A 26,180-nucleotide genomic window follows, 5' to 3' on the forward strand; every position below is an offset into this window, starting at 1 on the left:
TCTCTCTCTCTCTCTCTCTCTCCCTCTTGTGCTTACTCCCTTTTTTTAAGTTTCTATTGTTCTCCTTCATTCTTATATTTACTGGTTGTCCTACTAGTTGTAGGTCCGTACAGTTAACAATCAAACACAATAGTTTTTACGAAATCGTTGATTATAACTGACAACGATAACTGACTCAATTTAATAATTATAATAAAAATCTTTAGATGCGTGAATAATTAATGTTTTTTTTTTTTTTTTTTAATATGAATAAATATTGCAATATGTTTAAACATATAAGCCGATTAGTATTTCGTTTCATCGAAAGGAATATAATTTATTGCGACATTAAATCTAGCAGTGATTTATTAATAAAACTAAATCTATCATCTTGAAATATTAGAACTTGAATTTATCAGAATTTTATTTAACTTTAATTCCATACAAAAATTATCACTCTATATAAGCTAAATTAGTTTTTTCATTGTTTTATAATCGAACTATTTACATAATGGAGCAACTAATTAGGGCATTAAAGTAACATTATTTACAAAATACTCTTCTTGCAGAACCTATGAACTTTCTATATATCTGCTTTAGACAATTATTTAAAAATCTGTTGAAAATATTAATGAAATCAATATAAGAATAGAGGTTACTTGCGGCATTTTTTCAATGAAAAAATATTTAATATTCAAAAAGATACGAAAATCGTTCAATTTTTTATTTTCGTATCCAATCTCGTGAATGCTCTGAAAATTCTTGATTTCTTTTTTTGTAAAATGTTGAAAAAAAAGAGATAGAGAAAGAGAAAGTAAGTGAGAAAGAATGACAATCAAAAACGAGATGGAAAGAAATAGGTGCTGAGAAAAGACAGAGAGAGAGAGAGAGAGGGAGAGAGAGAGAGAGAGAGAGATACACACGCTAGGTAAAGAATCCAGAATCCCGAATTGTCATGAGTCATGAGAATTCTGGGGATGAACCCGGTGATATCTATAGATATTTTTAAAGTGAGGATCTTCGTACTATAACAGTCGAACAAGAGTGAACCAGTGAAAAAAGAATGCGAGACAGAAAACGTGAGCAAGCCTGGTGGATACCCATTTCCTTCACCTTTTCTTTTTACGGCTTCAGTCGGCTTTTGCTCACTCCTTTGCCTCTCACTCTCTCCCCAACACTATCGTGATTCCATCACTTTCTTTTTCCTCTGTTCTTTTTTTATCCTAATGCGATCAGCATCCGTGCATCGGACCTGAGATCGTTCGAGCCTGTCGCGCGTATGAGCACAAGAGCAAGCAACGTGAGCGATACGCGTAAAGTGCGATAGTACTTCGCTCTGAGAGAGAGAGAAAGGGGGGGGGAAGGGTAGTGAGGGAGGCAATAAGAAGAACGAAAAAAAAACATACGATAGAGAGAAGGAAAAAGAAAGGACAAAGAGAGAGAGAGAGAGAGAGAGAGTGCAAAAAAGATAAGCGAGCTGCTACATCGTCTAGAAGCAATCAATACGACAGGAACTGCTGTTACTAGTACTTATGCACATAATAAATAATATGCTCTGGATTTTTTTACTAATCAGAACAAATATATAGAAATTACAGAGGAAATTTATATAATTTATAAAATGCTACATTAAATCTTTATATTTTACTTTCTCTACAATCCCATCAAATTTAAAAATACAAAAAACGAATAAAAATTATGTATTTAATACCTTTCTGACAGAAATCGATGTTTAATATTGATTGCCTTTTAGATTTAGAAAAGTTATCCAATAATATTCTAATATTAATTAATTATAGGAATTAATAATTACTTAAAGGATTCTTATAATATATTACGTGCATTATCTGAAACCATCAATTCTATCAAAATTTACCATAAAAGAATATTTTAATTTAAAAGATTGAGAGATTTTGAAGATAAAAGAAAACATTTTTTATGATTTTTTTTTGTTTTTTTTTTTTTTTTTTTTTTTTTTTTTTTTTTTTTGTTTCAAAGGTGATAAATTACATTGTATTCTATAAATATTATTACAATATAAGTTAATAATGAGCAATATTTATTAATATTTTTGAGAGAGAAATACAAAATTTAATAAAATTATATGCCATTAAAGAAACGACAATTCAAAACAACGTTTTGTGGTATGAATGCTTATTTTTAAGCCAAATAAGCTCAAAGAGATGTAAGAAATAAATTTAGTTTTTACACAAAACTTTCTTCACTTTAATTTTGAATAAAAAGTGGCCATCGTTTGATCATACAATTGAAAGTTTAAATATTAGATTTCATTGATTGAATGACAAATTGGTGTATTAGTATTAAATTAATATATATATATATATATATATATATATATATAGTATTGGTAGAAATGTACTTTTGGGTAAAATAAAAATTGTATTTTTTAAACTTGTAGAAAATAATCTATTATGAGCTTAGTCAGTTTTATCCTACAAAACTACTTCTGAAATATCAATTTATTATGTTCACCAAAAAATTCTTTTCACTCGATTCGTATTTCTGTACACTTATCACATGTACTTATAATATTTCTAGTCATTTCTCTTTATTCACGCCATATCTCTTTCGCCTATAGTATACAAAACAATAAGGAATATTTCCGTGCCTTCATTTAATATAAAAAAAAAAAACTTAAATATATAGTTACCGCACTATTACAGTACTTGACGTCCCACTCATTTAATCAAACTAATTATTGTTGTACAACTAATCATTAGTTATACTAATTAATGATTCGCATTGCACTAGTAGTAATTAATTGTATTTGAAAAATTATTATTACTATTACTCCAATTAGGTATTCAAAATAGTAATAATTAATTTGTTTTTTACGAGATGATAATACATTCCGTTATGATTGTCACTCTTAAGAAAAGTTACGAATTCAGCTTCATTATATTATTAAAATATTATAATATAATATTTCTAATATTAGCACTTAAGTTATCTCGATTATTTTAAACGTAAAAAATTTTTGACCAATGCTTTTTTGAAATAAAATAAAATCGTAATTCGCTTTATATATTTAAGAAAAATAATAACCAATATTTGTATAGCCTATAGGAAAAATTGAGATATAATACAGATTTCAATTGTATGAAATTACAAAAATTAAAATTTACTAATCTTAAATACGTATCGCACAAACACGAAATTTGCATAAAAATGTACAATATTATCTCTATGTATCGTATATAATAAACTGAGTACTAATATGACTTTATAATAGCATAATTATCCATGTATTATACTTCTATGCTCATATTGAAATTATAATTAAATTTTGTTACTGCAAGTAGGAAAAAAATTAGTGCTTGAAACAGTATATTAATTTACTCAATGGAATTAGTAGATCTTTATCTTAGACACGTATCATTGTATCCTACATTCGTCTATCTATGGTGTTTCCTATCTTTCCATCTTCGTTTTATACTCCACACTTTTTCACCCACACTCCATCTCTTTTTCGTTAAATCTCCGAGCGACCAATGAGAAATTGAAATGTTACCTCCGTCGACAAGCGTTTGCCATTTTCAAGCGTTGATCTACAATGTCCTTGCAATGCTGAAAGCGGAAATCATTCCTGATGCAAATTACATCTTGAGCCAAAGTGCGAGAACTGTAAGGGAACACCATGACAAAAACTTTTTAATTTATGCCTTATATCGCGGAAAAAATATCATTATTTCGTTAAGTCTACAGTACAGCGATTGAATCTAAATATTTATTCATTCTTTAACACTACATTACTCTATGATCTGCATAACGAAAATGCATAATTATATTACGATTATATAAAACATTAAAAATTAATTATTAAATTATTCTGAGTAATAATTAAATAACTTACTACATAATTTATAAAATTATTTACAAAATTCACTTATATGTGGTGTTTAGATTTATTTTTAAATGCGAGAAACATTATATATACGTACATATATGACTACGTAATATAATATTTATTTCATGTATAAATCAATATTTAAATTAATTTTTCATTTAATTTTAAAAGATGTAATATTTCAGTCATACTATATTATTACGAACCTATTTAAAATACTCTTAGTATCAATCTTGATATAAGATCATGATTACAAGTAAATTTGAATTACATTTCATTAATAAATTAATATTTATTTCATACTTAAACAATAAAACAGTTTATAATGATAATGTGCATATTTCTTTTCATATTACATATAACAGAGAAAATAAATTTAATATAATGCTAATAATAAACTTGTTGAATAAGTAATAAAATGAATAAAAGACTATATTTGAAACTAACAATTACATTGCCATTCACACATATAAAACTTCTATGTAAATGATAATCAATAAATGATAAGTCAAATTCATATTTTATACAAAGTTTTTGCATTTATTTTACGAATCAATAGATAACATTATATTTTGTATTAAACGGCTTCTGCCTCAAAGGTTGGATATATCTATAACAATTACATTAAAAAGTAAAATAATTTTAAATAAATAGCAGTATTAAATATACTGTTTTTTCTACGATTAAAAAAAAAAAAGAAGAAATTTTAAGCATACATCATATTATAGTAATTTTTTTTTTTTTATTTAACGTTCTTTATTCTAATTATTGTACATATAAATATTTATCTATATAGTGTTGATATTCGCGCTACTAAAGTCCGGTTAAAGAGAGTATATAACAAGAAAACTGTTAAGGAGCAAAAAAAGGATTTATACTTTCCTTCTTAATTAACCGTATCAAGTAATATGTATATCGGACAATGATCGTTAAAAAGAAAAGTAAAAAATATCTATGACTACAATCTAGAATCTACTCCGTTAATAATCGAAATATTAAAGGCTTTGTTTTTTATGGAAAATTATTTTTAATACTTTCGACATCAATAAATATGAATTTATGATTCGACTTAAATATTTAGTAGAAGAATACATAATGAATCATAGTGTTTTAAATATCTCATTATATATTCAAATACATACGTTTGCTTATCTAATTGCACGAATTGATAAATTATTCATTATTTAAAGCCACTATATTTTATAAATTTTTATAAATAATTTTCTTTTTATAAATTTTGCAGCATATAATGTGCGAGCCATGAGAATTTTGTAACTCAAATATAATTTTCTTGTAACAACAAGTTTTTTAAAGATTATGAAACTTTTAAAACTCAAATATAATTTTATTGTAACGAGTTTTCCGGAATTTTTTTGTAAAATACATCATGTTTTAGCATACTCTATGAATTATAAGAGGATTATATTAGCTGTAATTTAGTTAGCTATAATTTTCTTGTAATTATAACAATTAGATGTAAGAGATCCGAGCAAGTATCGACCGTAATTTGTACAGTTTTGCATTGAAATTTTGTTATAAAATTCATATAAAATTTCATTTCATATTTACATTTGTAAATAAGAATAAAATATAATTATAATATTACGTATGACACATACAATATTGACTTTTAACAATTATAATATTAATAAATGCATTTCATAATATATTTATAAAATAAATGCATTGGTTAATGAAGTTTTCATAAATTTTTATATGGATGATTTTATAAAACAAATAAAAAAAAGTAATTGTTATGTATGTTTACATGCACGAGTAGATAATTAAAAAACTATGTTATTTTTAAGAACAAGACTTTTTTGACTATATTCTTGTGTTGGTCACTTATTTATCAAATAAAAAAGACTTTATCACCCGTTTAGAACTTTAATTCAACTAATTCTCCCAATAAATTACATTTTTTAAATAAATAAAGAAAGAAACCTCCTTTTTCTATTCTATTAAGTTATCGAATAATTTCTCCACATGGGATTCCAAAAGGTTTTGAAAAATAGAAAAAAGTGTGATTATTATTAATTCATTACTAATAATATTAGTATTAATTCAATAAAAATATTCAAGAATCAATTAAATATTGAGCATGAATTAAGAATTCATAAAGACTTTTTTATTAATATTTTACTATTCTTTATCTAAATGATGAAATAAATCGAGTTATTACGATCATTCGACATAATGAATAGTAATTATTATGTATTATAACATCTTTTATGATAACGATACGATAATAGCAAATTTTTTGGAAAAATGTAGCAAAGAAATGTTATTCCAGTTTTCCAAAAATTATTCAATTTTTCTACTTAATTTATTCGAAATTTGATCTGCAGTGTCCAGTGATATTTAAGAGTATTTGAATTGCATTGGAAATTCATCCATCATTAAGACATACCGTTAAAATATACTTGTATAATATACTCATTAATTATAAATTAAATAGGAGAAATATTTGATGGGAACAAATTTAAATATTTTTTATCAATTCTGTAAATGCATGTGGGAGCCATCACAATCGTAAAACTTCAATTATAGAATATAACAAATTATAATCCAATTATTAAAAATACAGATATCATAATTTGCAAATTAATATCTAAGATAATGTATAAATTCTATTAAACGAAATTGTACATGGATAAAAGTTATATATTGATTTTAAAAATAAATTACTGAAAATCTGATTTGATAAAATTGTTTAATGTTCAAACTCTTGCCAATTAAATTGTGTAAAATGTATTTAAGGATATATCATATTTTACTAAACTTGGAAAATAACGTCAGAGCAATCCAATTATGATAATTTTCCAACTTTTTTAACTAACTTCTACATTCCATGCAATTCACGAGTTATTTTAGGAACTGTCGTTTTCAGAAATAGTAAGTTTAAAAGGAATATTAGCGATATCATGCACTGCTTGTTTCGTTCTTGCAAAGTATCTCAATCATTATTGATGATTTCATAAAGTTCAAAGAGAGAAATGTAAATATTACCCTGAATAGAGTTCAAATATTAACAAAATTTAACATTCAACCTGACTGCGAGAAAATAAAAAAAATGTGAATTTATAAAATTTCCATTGATTAGATATTATTTATAAAAGCTGTCGGAAATAATAAAAATCTTTTCTTTAAAAAACAATTTATTTATTAATTATATATTAAATGCAAAAGCACTTTTATTAGATGACTCAGAGTTTTATGAATAATTTATTGTTGTATTAGTTGACGTTTTAGGCTTACATTGTATTTACAAAACCTATTATTCAACCATTATACTCCAATAAATAAAGTTACATTAGATTTATATTTGAAATTCTTATATAAATAAATAATTTATATAAAAAATTCTACTTATAATGTAATGTACTTTAAAGAATTTTCAAAATTTCGAGAATTATAATAAAGAGAAAATTATGAAATAAAATATGTTCAATATCAAGAATACGAAGAACACTTAAAGGTGAATGTTCAATAAAAACTATTCGTGTTGGAAAACGATAATGTTTCGAAAAAGTAAGAAAATTCAATGATCTACTTAAATAAAATTACATGGGAAAAGTAATGTTTCTAACAAAAATCTTCGAACAATGTAGTTACTTTCAATAATAAAAAGGTAGCCCATTGTATTAGATCTTATCATAATAATATAAATATAATATTGAAAAAAGTTAAACTACACTTCAGCGTAATAAAAAAAAAAAAAAAAAAAAAAAAAAAAAAAAAAAAAAAACGTATTTCAAAATCATTACAAAATTATTTCAGTCCAATAAATTTCGGCTATTCATCTAGGGTGATGTAATTTATAATAAATTGATGTAAATTAATCAATTTATAAAAGTATGAGAAATTGCTCCAATTTATTATATTCCCACAAGTACACCATCGTGATGCCAACAATAATTACCCAACAGTAATAATTATTACCAACCATCATATCAAACAAATGTACATAGGAATTAACGCAATTCTGTACAGCGTCCGAAAAGCTTTTTAGTCTAGCGGTAAAAGAAACTGTGTGTGATGAATTATACAACAATGCATTCGATGTTTCCAAACGAAGCCAATTGAGGTAATTCAATCAGTGATAATTTATTTAAATCACGAGGTTCATTCTCGCGATCATTAACCAAAATGGATTTTAGTCTAAATCCACGTTATTTTTTATTAAAAAAAAAAAAAAAGAAAAAATTATCAACATTATAGTGGAATAAAATATAGAAAGAAAAAAAAGTAAATAAATAACACTATTGAAATTCTAAGACTTTTTAAGATCCTTATAATATTTTATTACAGTGAGATCGAAATTCACAGAATATTTTAAACAATTTATTCGATCGAGAATTTTTTTTTTTGTTTTTTTTTTTTTTTTTTTTTTTTTTTTTTTTGTAGAGATGATAGTTTCATTTGAATAAATACTTTGAATGGACAAGGCAAGTTTACGGATTTAGGAAAAAGTAGTTAAAATATATTTTATTAAAAAAATTCAGAAAATACTGTGTAAATATCAGCACTGTAATGTACCCACAGAATGAAAATTAAAACGAAACTTCGTTACAATTTTCTTATTTAGATAATGTTATCGCAAACATATTTGTGAAATACATGAGCCAATTACTTTAATTATCGCTAATTATTACGATGATTATTCACATTATTTCGCGTAACATCGGGAGCAAAGAAATTGCTTCATTTGTCAAAGACGAATGAAAAGACTGTAATATTAAGAATCTATAGAAATTGGAATCCATGTGAATATAAAGAAAATAACCTTTCATCTATGAAATGAAACTCGGCAGTAATCGTAGTATTGCATTGAGGTCAAAACGAGATTAACAGAGCTGTAATTGTGAATGACCATCAAATTGAAAAAAACTTGAACGTATTTGTACTCATACATATGAGCATCCATAGATAGAATTGCAGTAAATAGAAATATGAACTCGATAACTAATAATCTTTATTATTTATGCATATTAATAGAAGAAAAAAAATTGTATAAAATCATAAAGCTAATTTGAATGATAATGTAACATATACTACATATGTTTTAAGGTAATTCCATTAAAATATAAAACTTATGAAAACAATGATCCATTTTTTACACTTGCTACATTATAAATAAGATTTATTTAACAATAACATCGCGCGATACCAGCTATATAATCAGATATCTTTGTTATAAATATTAGATTTAACATTTATTTTACAATCGAATTTTCAAATAGTATTGAGCGTACTTTTATTAAACCTTGATTGCACTCAGAGTTAAGAAAAGTAAGTAAAAGTTACATGTACAGGTTAATACAAGTATATGCATGTAGTTTTAAATTTTAATTTCTCACGTATACAGAATCGTATTATGTTCCGTTAAGGGAATAACACTTATAAAGTAAAAAATCAACTGCGTACTTGCATCTGTAAATAATGGTGGATCGAGCTCAACTTCGTTAGAATAAATACTTTGAAACTAGGCTAATAAATTTTACTCCAATGAAGTTTTTCTTGGTAATAGTTCTTAATGAAATTTACTTAAATTAAGATTGACTTTTCTGCATTATATTCTTAAAAGATAATTATTCGAAATTTCTATTTATTCGATACCTTGAATAATTTAGATAATATATTCTGATTGCATAGTTTTCTATAATTTTTTATATTACGATTATATTGATTATTATTATATATAAAATTAATTATAATTAAAATTTTCTTAAATATTTAATACAATTTTTGTATACTTTCAAAATTTTTTTCACTATTTTTGTTAATGCTGTTGTTCTATGGTAGCAAAATTTTATATTTTACTTAATACATTACAATGCAGCTGCTAAAATAGATAAAAACTTTACGATAATAATGTAATCTGGAACTAAAATATAATGATTTTAATATAATTAATTAACGGATTAAATAAATATATATATATATATATATATATATATATATATATTAAATATATTTTCAATTAAGAATTTTGAATATATATGGAAAATCCAATTACGTTTAAATGCCATAAATTAAATTAAATGATTATTTTATTTTAAATAACAGTGTATAAGCTATTCAATTATAATTATTAAAATTAAATTTGTTTAATAAGACCATCAAGAAAATTAAAAAATTACTCGATTATTGTCGCTTTATACTTTAAAGTATAGTTCCCTGATATTTATCCTTATTACACGCAATGACAGGCTACAGAACTGCAAGAACAGAGATACAAAGAGTAAAAACATCCCTGTGTTTTGATATGCTTACATACAGATACACACACACACACACACACACACACACACACACACAGAGATGCGTTTGTTCTTTATTCTATTAGTATTTATTTGTTCTAGAGTCGCAACTAAAGCTACAAGCTAAAGATATTCATGACTGTTAGTATATATAATCTTTCATAACAGAAGCAGATAAAAATGAATTTTTTTAATTTGAATTTTTCTTTATTGCAAAAATAATCAAATCTGTATCTCATACGATAGGACACCATTATTTTATTATATGGATGACAAATTTTATTTTTATTAAAGTTACCGATTGTTTTCAAAGTAACGCTTATATTAGAATAACTTTTACGTAAAAAGTAGCATATCTAATAATTGTCCAATTTCCTTATATTCGTGTCACAACTGAAAATTAAAATATCAAATAAAAATGAATGAAACACAGAAAGTACAAAATGTACAGAGAAAGTAGGAAAAAACGAGGAGAGGAAAGGCCAAAGAAAGCAATACATTTGGCACGATTAAAGAAAGCTTTCGAGGCTCTTGATGGGACGTAAACCTCCGTTAATTGTCCGCTACCCCGTGGCTCCATATAACGTCTTTGCTACTGAGCAGATTAGACGACGAAACCGAGGGTCTAGAAAAAAAAAGGAACACGTACAACAATAGAGGGAACGGAGACGGCTTACTTCTTGTCCTTCTGATCCCGTGGACATTTTATCGTTCCGTAACTCCAGCGCGAATACGTTCCGTGTCGTAAAGCTTGCTTTTATGAGCGGGAGAGGGGGATGGGTGGGTGGGCCAGGAAATTTTACGTTTCTTAACGCTCTCGATTTTTAAGGATGGGAGTGAAATGTCGCTTGAAAATTTCAAGGAGAGACTCGATTTTTATACTGTTTTAATGGCATGGCGAGAACTGAAAAATATGCGCTTTAAACTGTTTCAAGAATGCGGATGCGAGAAATAGTGACCAGTAACGACACTAGATTGCTGTCTGCTATAGCAATTTATGGTTTATTCATTGATAAATGTTAGTATTTGAAAGCTCGGAAATTTTATGAATCATAAAGACGACCATGCTTTATAACAACGTTTGAATCATTTTTATAAAAAACATAAAGGAAACAGCAAAGTATTCTTGAAAAATTTTAAACTCTCTCTCCCTCTCTCTCTCTCTCTCTCTCTCTCTCTCATTATTCTACCTTCACATGCTTATAAATGATGTAGATAATATATTCTATATTATTATATATTAAGAAGATTTGTACTTATTAAAAAATACTATGAAAGCACTTTTGACAGAATGGTAAACCACACTATACATTTTCAATTTACATTTTATCTAGATTTGTCAACTGAAAAATAATTCCACAGACTTTGAATAATTACTTTTATATATGTGAGATATAATTTTATAAGTTAAATTTTACGTTTTAATATTTATAGGTAGTAGCATCACTATATATATCAATTTTAAATAATTCATTTATACTACAAATTATACTAAATAATTATCAGATTAACTACCGAGTAAGCATTAATTAAATCGTACTTTATTAAATCCTATGATTTATGATTTCTTTTTCTTTGTGTTACAGAGATTGTAGAGTTGTAAGGGATCCTCAAACAATGAAATCAAAAGGTTACGGATTTGTTTCTTTTGTAAAAAAAGCGGTGAGTATCTGGAGGTATTAACATACTTTATAAAAATATAAAAAATTGTATCAAAATTACAATTTTACATGGTTAAAAAAAATTAATCTTCTTTAATTAAGTTCGGATATCTAATAATTGTATTGCGTTTTTCAAAAATACAATGTTTAGATAATTTATTCTTAATAGTACATTCTTAATATATATATATATATATATATATATATATACCGAAAGTATTTATCTTCTTTACCGTGCATACAATTATTTTCTATTAATTCATCGAGTGAATTGAAAATTTTGAATTAAATACTTGTCAACGGTTTATTTATTATTTATACTTTATAATAGGAAATTTTATCCATAGTCAACAATATACTTTTCAATTTGTAATATTAATATATTCATTTATTACAGATTAATAATATTTATTCTTTTTTTTTGAAACTCGTAACAAATTCCATAAATTTATATCACTGTTTTACCGCACGAATAATAATATTGTCTAGATTCAAAAAATTCAAATTTTAATCTTAAATATAGAATTTTAGTGGTTTTTAAAAAGTCACGTTCCTTAATCCGTATATCTCTATGTGAGATAGAAAATATTGTCTTATTAATAATTGGAATGTGTATTGACTTTCTAAATATCATAAGGCGGCCAATGTCAGAATTTGAATATAGCACTTTTTATTAACAATTTAGACTTTTTAATATTTTCAATAAGTAACATTGTAGTGTAATGAGTTTATTACATAGTTTATTAATTTTGATATTATTCATTTTAAGCATTTCCGAGTGCTGATTTGCATAAAATGAATAACACATACGAATAACACTTCCATCGTTTAGTACGTAGATACAATCTACAAAAAATGAAAATAATTTATATACTAATTTACATTACTCATTTTTAATAAAGAAATATATGATGTAATTCAATAAAATTAATGCACATGTTACATTAAAATAGAAATATATATATATATATATACAAAGAAAAATTACACAAAAAATAAATCGAATCGATTGGTGAAAAATTTTTCAACACAATCGGAAAAGCTTTTATATTAATATTATACGACCAATAATATTCATAAATATGATGTAAAGGTAATGATTGCATTCCATATATATTAATATAATTTAAATTTTTAATGATTATAAGTAGCTTATTAGTAGCTGATTTAAACAAAACATGTTTGGATTATTCAATTAATTTTTAATTCATATATTTTCGTAATTTAAATACATTGTAATAGAAACAGTAATACTTTCAATATACGTAATACATTTATTTATTTAAGATCTAACATAAAATTAGAGTATATATTGTAACTGTATGTGAATATTCATGTACGACAATGTTCATCACGACTTATAAAACTTAATTCACTTATTATTATTAATTTAATAAAATACTTCAATTCTCATGTTAAAAAGAGAATGTTTTATATATTAAAATTTATATTATATTTAAAATATTTAATATTTTTATATTTGAAGCTGCAGCTATACGGTATAAACTCTTCATTGAGCTGCAGTTTTCAAGTCATAATAATATAACGAAAATCAATTGTGCAATATAATAATATCGTATAAGTAAATGTAAGTATTTTCCAACGAAATATATTATAAAACTGAGGCAATAATAACGAACAATAAAATTTAATTAAATCTTATCTTGAATGGAACAGAAGGAAAGAAAAAAAAACTTTAATACTTATCGTTTAAATTAAAAGAATTGATTAATCGTATTAATATTAGTTAATTTTAAAGATAAAAGTACACCACGTCACATAATATATCGCAAGCAATTATAATAATATTTAATTACAGTGTTGATTACGTAAACACGAGATCAATATTTAACCACTTTACATACACATAAAATGTTGGTAGTATTTTTTCTACACTTAAACTTTAATCTTATTTTCTAAACACCTGATAATTTAACAATAAAAAGGGAAAAATACAGACCACTGAGAAAGCGATATACGAGTAAGCAGTCAATTATCCACTCAAAGCTACCGGAGTGGCCTTTCAAATACATCAACAATAAATCAACCATCTTTATCAACGAGCCATAAACAAAGAATTACTTAAAGCTTAGACAAATGATTTAAGAGCCTCGATTACTTAAAGGCGCCGACCAATGACCCCTCCTCCCACCCCCACCACCACCCCCCCTCCCACCCCCCTTGCTCATCGAAACGCAGTGGAAATAAATTAGCGAGATCTTTCGCGCTCGAGCTCGGCTGCGCAGCCAACCCTCGAAGAGACCACAAAAATTCTATCGAGTACATTAAAAGAATGTGTCAGCAGTGACGTTACTGCGGCTACTTTTGCTACAGCTCCATCGATCGGCCCGAGCGTTACACTGCGCTAGAAATAAGCGAGGGGGGCGGGGAGGGGGAGCTGCGAAGAAAAGCGAGCGCCGGAAGCCGGCTATTCGGTAAACGGAACTAGCGAGTAGAGCGGTCAGCGTTGCAATTTAGCTTCGCGTCCCCGTCGCTCGACGAGTTAAAATGGAAAGGGAGACAGGAAGGCACGCACACGAGCTCCCCGAGGACACGCACACGTATGCGAGGGCGAACGTAAACGGTAGATACGTCTACATTAAAGCAATCGCGCGTGTAAGCGTATTTGCGTGCGAGAGTGTTTTTATATGGCTTTCGGTATGGCGACATGCAATGGAAGGAAAAGTAAAATTATTTATATAATTCGTACGCTATAATGTATTTTCATAAATTAAATAAAGATATATTCAGATATATACAAAAATATTAATAAACCGAACAGACCATTAATACCGAGTATCTAAATATTGCACCAAGGCGCAGTTTATTAAGTGCTGTGGTACGTAATCGTAAATGACCAAGAAGGAATAATCTCATTTATTGATTATTTATTTATAATAGTATTATTTAAGAATTAATCGACTGGGTAGTGACTTTTTTCTTTTTCTTTAGACAATTAACGATAAATAATTTTATAATGTAGGTTACCAGCTAGCCTGTTTTTTTATATAAAATGTATTGTCTGTGCGCGCGCGCGCGCGTGTATTTTATATGAAATAAAAGAAAAATCACGCTTCACTGTTATAATATTAACTGAATTAACAAAATAACTTGTTGGGACAACTGTACCTTATATGAATAATACTGCTAATCTTGGTAGTTCGGTATCCAATAATCTCGCACTCCTTTATACAAAATTCGTAAACAGAGACAGAATGAATTTGTATGCATCCGTTTTACCCGTATCACTCGTCAACTCTAAGTATATAATTTAACCTACGTATTTTAAATATTAATAAGTGTACATAGACGCACGTGTAGAGGGTGACTTACGTGGTCGAATGAAACTTTTGCGTACAACTCGATGCAAAAAACGCGACCTCATTTTGCACTTTCTTTATATCACACCGTTTATTCTTTATACCTTTGTCCTTCTTATCTTTTTAAAGACAATTACAAAGGCACGTCTATAGACTACTACGGCGCTATTACAAATAATTTATTAACGCGTTTCGTTCGATTATACATATTAAATAAATATCCACTGTAATGCCCACTCAGTAGTGATACGAAATTCACTATTAAACTACAATATAACATTAAATGCCTTGAATCTGGCGGAAATTTTTTAAAATTATCATCATCGTATTTTGCATAAAATACGCGATTGCGTGGGTGTGCGTAAAAAAATCGATGATTTATATTGTAAAATACCGAACTTTCAAGTTAATCAACTCCAAATTAGCAAAAAATATATTATACCATGTTCCTTCATAATCTTCCGATGTTTAAATTTAATTTCCAATTTAACGTAGCACAATGTATAAAAAACAAACAAGAAAAAAGTTATAATAATTAAGTCAACATGATATAAAAGTAATAGGCTGCGAAATATAACTGACTTTTACAGATTTAAATAACAAACTGCAATTTCGTTCAAAACATTAATGAAGACGAAGTGAGCCTTTGGCGATTCGCGACCGTTGTAATTCCAGCAATAAATTGAATATTACGTATAATTCGAACATTGTTATTTATAATTGTTTACTTTGTATGGAAATGTAAAGAGAGAGAAAAATTAACTTTAGAATACAACAAAAATTATAATATGTTTTCGAGTATGCCGAATATATAAACATTGTTTATGAATTTATGTGTGCTTAGTATAGTACATTTATTGAAGTTTTCGAAAATATGAAATTTATCTTTTTAAATATTTACCATCCGTTAACGATATAACATGTATTTGTATCGAGATATTCTCTTCCTCTTTGTGTTTACAAAACGATCTAAATAAAGGATGCTACATTTTTATGCTATTTGGACTGCATGACTAAAAATTCAATTACCTCAACAGAATAAATAAAATCGTTATACTTAACAATAGTATTCATTAATTTTAACATTTTTAGAGTGATATATAATATTATAGTTCATAAAAAAATTACGACTTCGTTTTGAATTGGTCGGTGCCTAAAGTTAATATCATCATCTCGAGAACCCATAATCGACAATAATAATACACAAGCAGGTCATTCTGAAACGAACGCTTTAGCGCAATGAAAGTAGTAGTAGTGGTGGGCGGTTTTTTTTCGTGGTCTGGGACAGTGTCGTTGCCTGCTTCAACAGGGCAACAACGAAACTTCTGCACCGCAGACTACTTTTCGACTATTAGAGATGAACCTTCTACATCCCTCTTTGTATTTTATAAAAAAAAAAAAAAAAAAAAAAAAAAAAAAAACTCTCTCCCTCTCTCTCTCTCTCTCTCTCTCTCTCTCTCTCTCTCTCTCCCTCTCTCCGTCTTTGTTTCTTTCAATGTGTCTCAACGACTGTCTAACTTGATGCCTCTAGGTTCTGTTGCGCATGAGGCGACGTCTACAAACAGCAACCTGTACCTACACGTGCCTGCGGACACTATTATGGATGGATACAACAGGAAGTAAATAGAATAAGCGCACATCATTATCTCTGAACTCTGCATTCTTGAATAAACTAAAATTTAAATAAATATTTCAATTATAAAAATTCAAGAACTTTAATTTTGTCGGACGCGTACTTCTTAAATTGATACTTATTTTAAATTATTTGAAGTGGCTCTATAAATTATATCAATTTGCAATATTTACATACAACGTCAATGAAATTATAATCATCACAATCATGGAAAATCATTAATTCAATAAAAATCTTCAATTAATTTTTTATTTATTGTCTAAGGAGGTCAAATATTTATGTTGACTTATGCATGACTAAATTGAATTACGTTCGGAGATACTTTCCAATTAGACAATTCATTCTTAAATTTGATTAATAAAACTACGAGATATTTATTTTAATAATGTTACGATATTCTTCAACAGAATTATATATATATAAATATTTATTGCCACTCGAATGTTCATATAAAAATTTATTATAAAAAATTATTTTTCGTTCTTTATTGACGTCGTCTTAATAAAATGAGAACGATATTCACATTGATGCATATTTTGTTATATTTACATTGTAAAAACTCTTTTAATTAAATAAAAATTATTCGTTTCAATAATAAAAAGAAATCATAATAACTAATCAATTTATTGAAATTTTTTAAAATAAATAAAAAACTAATTTCATTGCGCATTTATTAGTTGTTTTACAGTGGAACTATATTCTAACCTATCTATAACAAATTCTATCTAATTAAAAATAAATTCTGGGATTGGGAAAATTAATTTATATGTAATGGAAAAAAATTTGCAATCGAATATAAACAAGTTGTTCGTTGCTGCGGTGAATAACATTTCGACTACTGAAACATTCATACTTTAATCAACTACACACGTCTATTTAAAATTTAACGATTTTAGTTATAGATCGTCGAAAAAATAATAAATAATGACTTTTTTACTCTTTATATTTATTTATATTTATCCAAAAATAACTAAAATATTATTAAGGCAAATTAATATTAATATTATTATATTATATTATTATACAATTTAGCACGCATAAGATTATTTTAAATTAAATTATTTTAATATTAAATTTCATAGAATTAACGGATACAATGTTTTATTATTATTTTTTTTTATTTGGAAAATATATTATATCGATAAGTTAAAAGGTTTATATAATTTCTCTATAAATATATTTATAATTATATTTAACCCAAAACGTATCTAATAAATTGCCAATTACTTTTATTCGGAGAAAATAATGAAAGCTGTGCACACAATAATTCATCTTCGATAAACCATTAATTAAGTATTATTAAATAATCATTTTATAAATCATGATAATATTAGTTATAATAATGATAATTATTAATCAGTATTGAGTTTGATATAGATAAGATTATATATAAGTGTATTAAAAGAGACTAACAATATTTTCATTATCTTTTGGTGTGTATAATGTTAATTATACCTAATTATTATAATTTCCAATTTAATATAATAAGTTTTTACAATTACAGTAAGGCTCGTTCGGTCTATGTACAATATGTAAGCAAAGAAAATTGTCGCTTTGACATTGATATTCACATTGTTTTTTCCACACTTCTTTACATTCTCCAGCTATATTACGGCCTAAAAAAAAAAAAAAATACGAAATTATAATATTATATATTTATGTGAATTAGAATAATTATTAAGTAACTAATATTCTAATAATTTACTGTATTGTATGTATGAAATTTTAATGCGTTAATACACATATATTATGAAATAATTCAATTTAAAAAGTCCATGTATTAAAAATTTTTCAATCTATTTAATTATTATTTTACTTTGTACTGAACAGACTACATTAACTGTGAATTATAAAATTTCTGAATTTTTCCATCGATCATGAGTTTATGAAAATTATATTTCCGATAAGATAAAACAACAAAGCATTCATTACATTCATATAGTTAATATAAAAATTAAGCAAAGATTTAAGCTTATAATCACCTTTATTATATAAATTAATGTTATATGTTAATGTTAACATACGTAATTCGTATGCTCGGTATTTTTATATTTGACATATATGTTACCAAAAGTTTTCATAAAAAGTTCTTTACTAATGAAAGTATTTCATCTAAATTTATACGCTACATCTACGCAACCACAATATAAATGTTGATAATTAATGAAATTAAACTTAACCTTAATTTAATTATTACTTGTATGGAAAACTACAATACATTTAATATTTTTATGAAAATTAATGTACATTTACTGAAATAAAGTTAATATTTAAATTGAAGTATTAATTTGCTTACCTTCAATATTATGAATAGCAAAAGTTGAAATTATTACAACTAATATATAGAATTTGAGTAACATTTTAATAATGCTTTAATTATCTTGCTCTTTCGTTACAAATTTAATGCAACTCTGATTATGACTTCTTCACGCTACTCGCCTACTGTTCTAATACATTATTATTGTTCAGCAAGTTGATAACCTTTTCAACTACTGTCATCATTACTTAAACAACTTAGAAATAAATTCGAAAATTTTATATCTTTCTAGATAGTTGCACGAAATTTGTTTATCATTTCCTAATCAATTCTTATTAACGAAAAAAAAAAAAAAAAATTGAACTACATTCAGTACATTTATAAAATCATATAAACTCATTTATAAAGTATCGCCATAAATTTTATATACATTAATAATGTAAATTATAAGATAACAATATCAAGTAACCATTAGTTATTGCTATTTTCATTGTAAAAATTTGTTTCGTATAAATATTTAATGCATTGATATACATCTTTATTTATTTAATTCTATAAAAATTGGCTTAGATTCTTTTATTTTTATACATCATTTTTGTTTAGGTAATTTTATATTGCATTTTTGTTCAATTTTTTGATAGATTTTCTTAAATACAAAAGAAAAATTTCAGGCAAAAATTGCTCTTTATGAAAAATATAACTTGGAAGACGGGCGGCGAAGATTTTATCTAAAATTAATCATCAGACATCTAACTTCCATTCATCATGAACAAAGCCTTTTCTTTATATATACGTGAATAATAATAAAAAAAATGTGCACATTTTTAAGCGTGTAAATGTTTCAAATGTAAGTGTAAACATTATTATCTGGAAGATACCAATAAGAAGCCTTAAAACTTTTCATCAATTACGTTATTTTAATTAAGCATTAAATAAATATTACATAAATTGTATTTTTTTTTTTTTTTACTTTTTAAATAACATTCAATTAGTATTAAATATTTCATTATGCACTATAATGAATGTAATTCATTATAATTTATTATGAAATTAATAATTTCAAAGTGCCTGCCATATTTTATGCATTATACCGACATTTCCAACCTCAGATAGAAACTAATGATTTTCAATATTGATATTTAATATTGATTATTGAAACATTATAACCAGATATTTCAGCACCTGCATTATTTCTCAACCTAACTTACGCATTTAATTTAATAGATGTTCAATATTAAAAAAAAAAAAAAAAAAGAAAAAAGAAGAAGAAGAAGAAAAAAACATATAAGTTCAAAATGGAAATAAACGTTATAATCGATAAAATTACGAAATCTTCGGAAAACCAATCATCAAATATGAGCTTCATTTATCATGGAATTTCGTTATTCTTATGGACAGAAATCATCATTCTCATAACGCTCCGGAATGAGCGCATAAAACGCTGTTTGAAATTTATGGTTCTCGATCCAGAAAGGCACGAACTCGATGTGATCATTCATCACGTGTATGGCCGCTTAAGCTTTCCTTATTCTGCTTTTGGGAGAAAATAGCGAAGTTATTTCTGATATAGGAGCGAGTATTTTAATGTATGTTTTCAAACGAAAATGCTGCGCAAGAGGTACGTAAAAAGGGCTGAAAAATCAAAGGAAAATATTGAAATAGGAAAGAAATGTATCATTTCATTCTAGTAATAGAAAGTTAATCTACTGCGAATAATAGTATGGTCAAAAGAGAGTAAAAGTACAAAATAAAATAAGGGTATAAAAAATTGTAAGTACTCTATTCATAAGAAAAGTTATACACAGCCAATTAATAAAGATATATAAAAGACAAAAATATATGGAAATTGGATATCCAGCTATTTGAATTTATAGTATGCGAGAGAGGGTATTAGTTCTTACCGATTAATTTGTCATAGTAATACAAGAAAATATTTCGAGTGAGCGCAGAATTTTTTCGTTCTCTCCATTCAACTTGCAATGAGTTAAACAAATAAACTTTTATTCCTACGTTTGATCATAATTGTATTCTAATGTAACCGAGATCTTATTGAAAAAAAGGAATCGATAAATGACCGCATACTCGACGACTTTTTATTGTCTTTACCTTTTTCTCTTACTTACTATTCTTTTCTTTCTCGCTCACTTTTACAAGTACATCAAAGCCTAAAATTATTATATGATAAATTTATTTGAAAATGACATAGTATCCGACATTTGTCATATTTTTTATTGCCATAATTACTTTTTATCGATTATCGATGCAAATTTTGAAAGTTATAATTTAGTGAGCTAAAAATGGGATTTTCAACAAGTTTGTAAGTAAAATATAAAGCAAAGGAGGAATACTTATCTTAGAATTATACAGTTTTACTTTTTTACCTCTTAACACTAATACAAAGTAAAATTATATTTTTAATTTAAACAAAAAATTAAATGACCGTATTTATAAACAAATGGAAATATAGAATGATAATTGGAAGTTAATTTATCCATTTACTACAAAGGACCACAATTTTATTACTAGCTGTCAAAAATTATTATTTTTATTTGTAAAATTTGAGAATTTAATCAATGTTTGTAAAAAAATAAATAGTACGTTCAATTATTTATATATTTATAATATAACAATACGACAATAACAAAAATAATAACTATCTGAAAAGTATATAGATCAGGACAAGAAAGATATTTCATTAAAGATTATATATTAAAGAATATCATTCAAAGTCTTATTAAATTCACTTAGAATAGAAATACGTTTCTTTTATTACATTATACCGACATTTTTATGTATCATATGAATTATATAAACTGGCAGATGATGATTAATAATGTTTTATAAATACATTATTTTTTCAAATAGTAAAACGAACGATTAAAATATTATAAGTTTTTGAATAATTCTTAACAATTTCAAGACATTTTTTCCAACCCACGGCTTTCAAGATTCAATATATTAAGTGTGTGATATTTAACATTTCCACACTCGTGCTGTTCTATATTAAATAAATAGTGAAAGTAACGGTTGAGCAGGAAAATGATAGATCAATCTCGTCGTGCAAATGGGACAAACCATAGCTACTGGACGTTCGTGAGGAGCTGCGCAAGAGGATGGAAAATCGCTCGGGAAAACTTGAGACGTCTGCAGATATAAGCCTTACCGAATTTGCCTAATCGCTTGAGCGCAATTTCTCTTTCTTTTTTATGAGCCGGATGGTAGCTCATGAGTCTCAGTGGTGCGATCTCATTTGAGAGATTCAAGATACCAGTTGGACAATTCGCTCTTCGACTTACAACTTTATTCTTTCCTTCCTCTTTTATTATCTGGTCGTTATTATTTATGTTGTTCTTTACGTCATGCATTCGCACTTTGCATACGTTTTTAAAAGTTTAAAAACTTTTTTTATGAATTATTCGACAATAATTTTAACGACATTGCTCTGCAGGGACGATTGCGTGAATCGAAGCTTCATTAAATGGCTGAAAAATCATTTATCCATCATTATTTCTATTACAAATACAAAAATATGCTGACTGCTGATATTGTGAGAAAAAATAAGTAAAAATAGAAAATAAAAATATTAATTATTAAATATTAATAATCTTTCGTGCGTCAATATTTATTATTTATAAACATAGTTATAACATTGAAATTAAATGGAAAGAGACTCGATAGTTTATATAAATATTGTTAAAAACATGAATAAGCAACTTTTGTTAAAATACATTTCTGCTGACCTAAAGCCAGTTATTATTGTCCTTCTATTTATTATCTATTGTTGTACAAATTTTGAAATAAACATTTCATGCTTTCATAACCTTATAAGATATAATGTTTCAATGAAAATTCCAAGTATAATCCGTAGAACTTACTACTCAATAACATTAATATTAATTACTTATTACTTTTTTATTAATATAGCTTGTATCATAATTAATTTCTTGAAATATAAATAATTTAATTTTTTTTAATTTCCTTCCGTTTATAAATAAAACTACATATAAATAAAATCAATTGATTTTTTACTCTTTATAAAATATTATTATTTTTTTTTTCTTTTTTTTTTTTAATATTTTTTTAATCATAATAGGCGATCAATGATATTAGCGAAAAGAGCACAAATGAAAATCAGCCTTAATGCAGTGTATTTCGTCTATCTAATTTAGTTCATCTTTTATTCAAATATAATATGGATACATTGATTATTTTGTCCCATTTTCAGTCATTGATCCATCAATCTCTTATTCTATTATATTTTTACATTCTGACCTTATATGTCATTCTAATTCTTTTTCCCTTAATTTGCCAACAAAATATTCGATAATTTTAATCTATCCAATATTCATATTTTAACATTTCAATTTATATGCCTTCTTCGTCTATATTTATTGGAAAATCAATTATGTTTATAAATCATTTATTGATTGTTAGAAAAACATTTAGTAACTGTTCTTTCAATCGATGTATCAGATTATTATTAACTAAAAAATAAATTGGTAAGAATATTGGTATAGATAATATAAGCAAAATTCATTATTTATTTAAAACAATTAAACGTAATAGGACTCTAAAATATCTTGACTTTTAATTTTTCATTTCGTTATTGCGAAATTTTATTAAAATCAATAGAATATTTGTCGAATCAGCTTTAACTAAATTATTGCAATATATTCACTAAAATCATACCAGAAATTTTAATTTTGCATAAATCAATATATTTTTATGCGACTCTATCACTTATTCTTTATTTTCTATTTACATTGTATATTCTTGATTGAACTTGACTAAATTCTAAATATTATAATAAGACAAAAATAAAAGTTTAGTCAATTATGTCAACGTAATGCATTAAAAGTAAAAGAAGAGTAAAAAAAAATTTATATTAGAAAATGGCATAAAAGATGTACAATTAAACAATTAAAAGCTACTTTTACCTAATCTAAAATACCCTAAAAATATTTCATATAAATTAATAAAAAATATTGAAATATTTGTTTACTTCGACGCATGAATTTTTTTTTTTTTTTTTGAGAGATTTTAAATAATACAAAAAGCACTTATAATGTACTATCCGATTTTCTAATTACAGTAAATAATAAAATTATCCAATGAAAATTAGATTTAGAAGAAGAAATTGAGCATGGAATATCTATAATATTTAATAACAGTAATAAAACTAAATATATGTAATCCTACTTTTATTCCGGGTTTTATTAATATACTATAATATACGATTAATTAACTTTTTAATTAAAAAAAATTACTGAATAATCACTATGTTCTACGATTAACATCTTTTTTTAAAATTATATATAAATTTTGTAAAATAATTTACAACTTCATTATTTTTAACAAGACTTTTAAGTTTAAAATATATTTCTTGTAATGTATTTTTAACTATAAAAAAAATTTATGTATACTCATCAACTTTTCTTTTGATTTTTCTCTCTTTGTGCTTTATATTTTCATAAAAATTATGTTTCAAATAAAATTACATTCTTAATTATCATTTTTATCAAAAAACTTAGTAAAGATAAAATTTTACTCGTCTATTTCTTAAGAAATATTCTTTATTTTTTGTTTTCAAACTCTAATCCTAATAAATGTTTCTTTCACAGTTGCTAGATAAATAAATTTGTTGAATTGCCATACTCTGTTCTCTGTTTTCCGGTCAATCTCAAAAAATTTCAGGATCCTGTTGCGATATGGGACTGACCAACAGCTCGAAAAATCGGTTGATTCATCCAATATCCACTCCGCCTATTTTATGTTTCGTGCTTTCCTCTCGTTTCTAGATTTTTCTCTTTTGGCATAAAGTAACGAATTGATCTTTAAATCACTTTACTTTTACAATGACACACACACACACACACACACACAGACAGACAGATATATATATTTTTACATATATTCACGAATGACCTAACTGTATATATATATATATATATATATATATATATATATATATTATAAAAATTGTCAAAAAAAATATATGATCAAGGTATCTTTAATTTGTAATACATTTTTTTTCTTTTTTGCTCCTATATCTTCTTGCCTGACATTGAAAACTTTCGACATGATAATATTAATCAATAATAATAGACTGTTTACAAGAAAATAATCATAATCATTGTTTTTTCAAAATGATAATAACACTACGTTTATATGGAATTTTGATTAAAATTATATGTATTTTGTTATATTCCGAAAGGCAAAAGCCATATTATTAAATAGTAGTTTCTCATATATATGAAGTATATTTAATTTTTTGTTCGTAGCAAGAGCAGGTAACTTTAATAACCAAATACTCATAAAAACACATATACAGTTTCCTTTAAGGATGCTCAAGCTAAGACACATAATACAGGATCAATGAAATGTGACCTAACTTTGCGCGAATTACAAATTTTATGTTCTTTTATTTGAGCTACGTCATATGCTATCGATTGTGCTATCCATAATAAATTCCTTGACGTAAAAAAATTACCAATACTTTTCTTCACCTATTTTTTTAACTTTTTTTGCCGCATTGCCTTAGTACCAACTTCCATCATCGACCAACAATGAATTCGCCAAATAAATTGAACATATGAAGGAATTGAAGCATCGATTGTGTATTTCATTCGAAATTGCATCTCAGCAGAATTTCTATGTCGATAATTATCGATAATTATTAATTATAGATTATCAAAAATTAAAAATTATTTATCATAAAATTATACACAAATTATAGTATACAAATTTACATAATAATCATTAAAGTTATAACCCATGAAATCATTGTTTGCTATTGAATATCTCATAACTACAAAGTGCAAAATAATAGATAATACTTAGATACTATTTTGGATAAAAATACATAAAAAAAAAAAAAAAAAAAAAAACGAATATATTTTGCTGATTCTATAATAATTTGTTTTTTTTTATTAACAATGATGTTTTTTAAAATTTACTATAATTTTATTTGGAAAAATTTTATATTAACATTTGGCCTATAATATGCAAATCCAATAATTAATTATACAATGTAGCGTTAGAATGAAATTCTACAAAAGCCAATTGAATAAAGTTGAAAAAAATATCGAATGCCAATAGCTTTAGAATGAAATTATTAAAAATGACTATATACAATATATCATTATTATCATTATCGTTATCATTATTATTATTATTATCATTATTATTATTATTATCAT

At 25.5% G+C, this 26,180-nt stretch overlaps 1 protein-coding gene across 4 annotated transcripts in view; it reads left to right on the top strand.

Moving 5' to 3' along the window:
- Positions 1-26,180, top strand: part of LOC105367890 (nucleolysin TIAR) — a 244,346-nt gene that overhangs the window by 171,799 nt on the left and 46,367 nt on the right. For all 4 annotated transcript variants that reach the window (XM_011506736.1, XM_011506734.1, XM_011506735.1 and 1 more), the window contains one exon: positions 11,697-11,772. In XM_011506736.1, the coding sequence (XP_011505038.1) occupies positions 11,697-11,772 (76 nt within the window). The remainder of the gene's footprint in view (positions 1-11,696; positions 11,773-26,180) is intronic.

Source organism: Ceratosolen solmsi, unplaced genomic scaffold (assembly GCF_000503995.2).
Source record: "Ceratosolen solmsi marchali unplaced genomic scaffold, CerSol_1.0 scaffold6, whole genome shotgun sequence".
Lineage (NCBI taxonomy): Eukaryota > Metazoa > Arthropoda > Insecta > Hymenoptera > Agaonidae > Ceratosolen > Ceratosolen solmsi.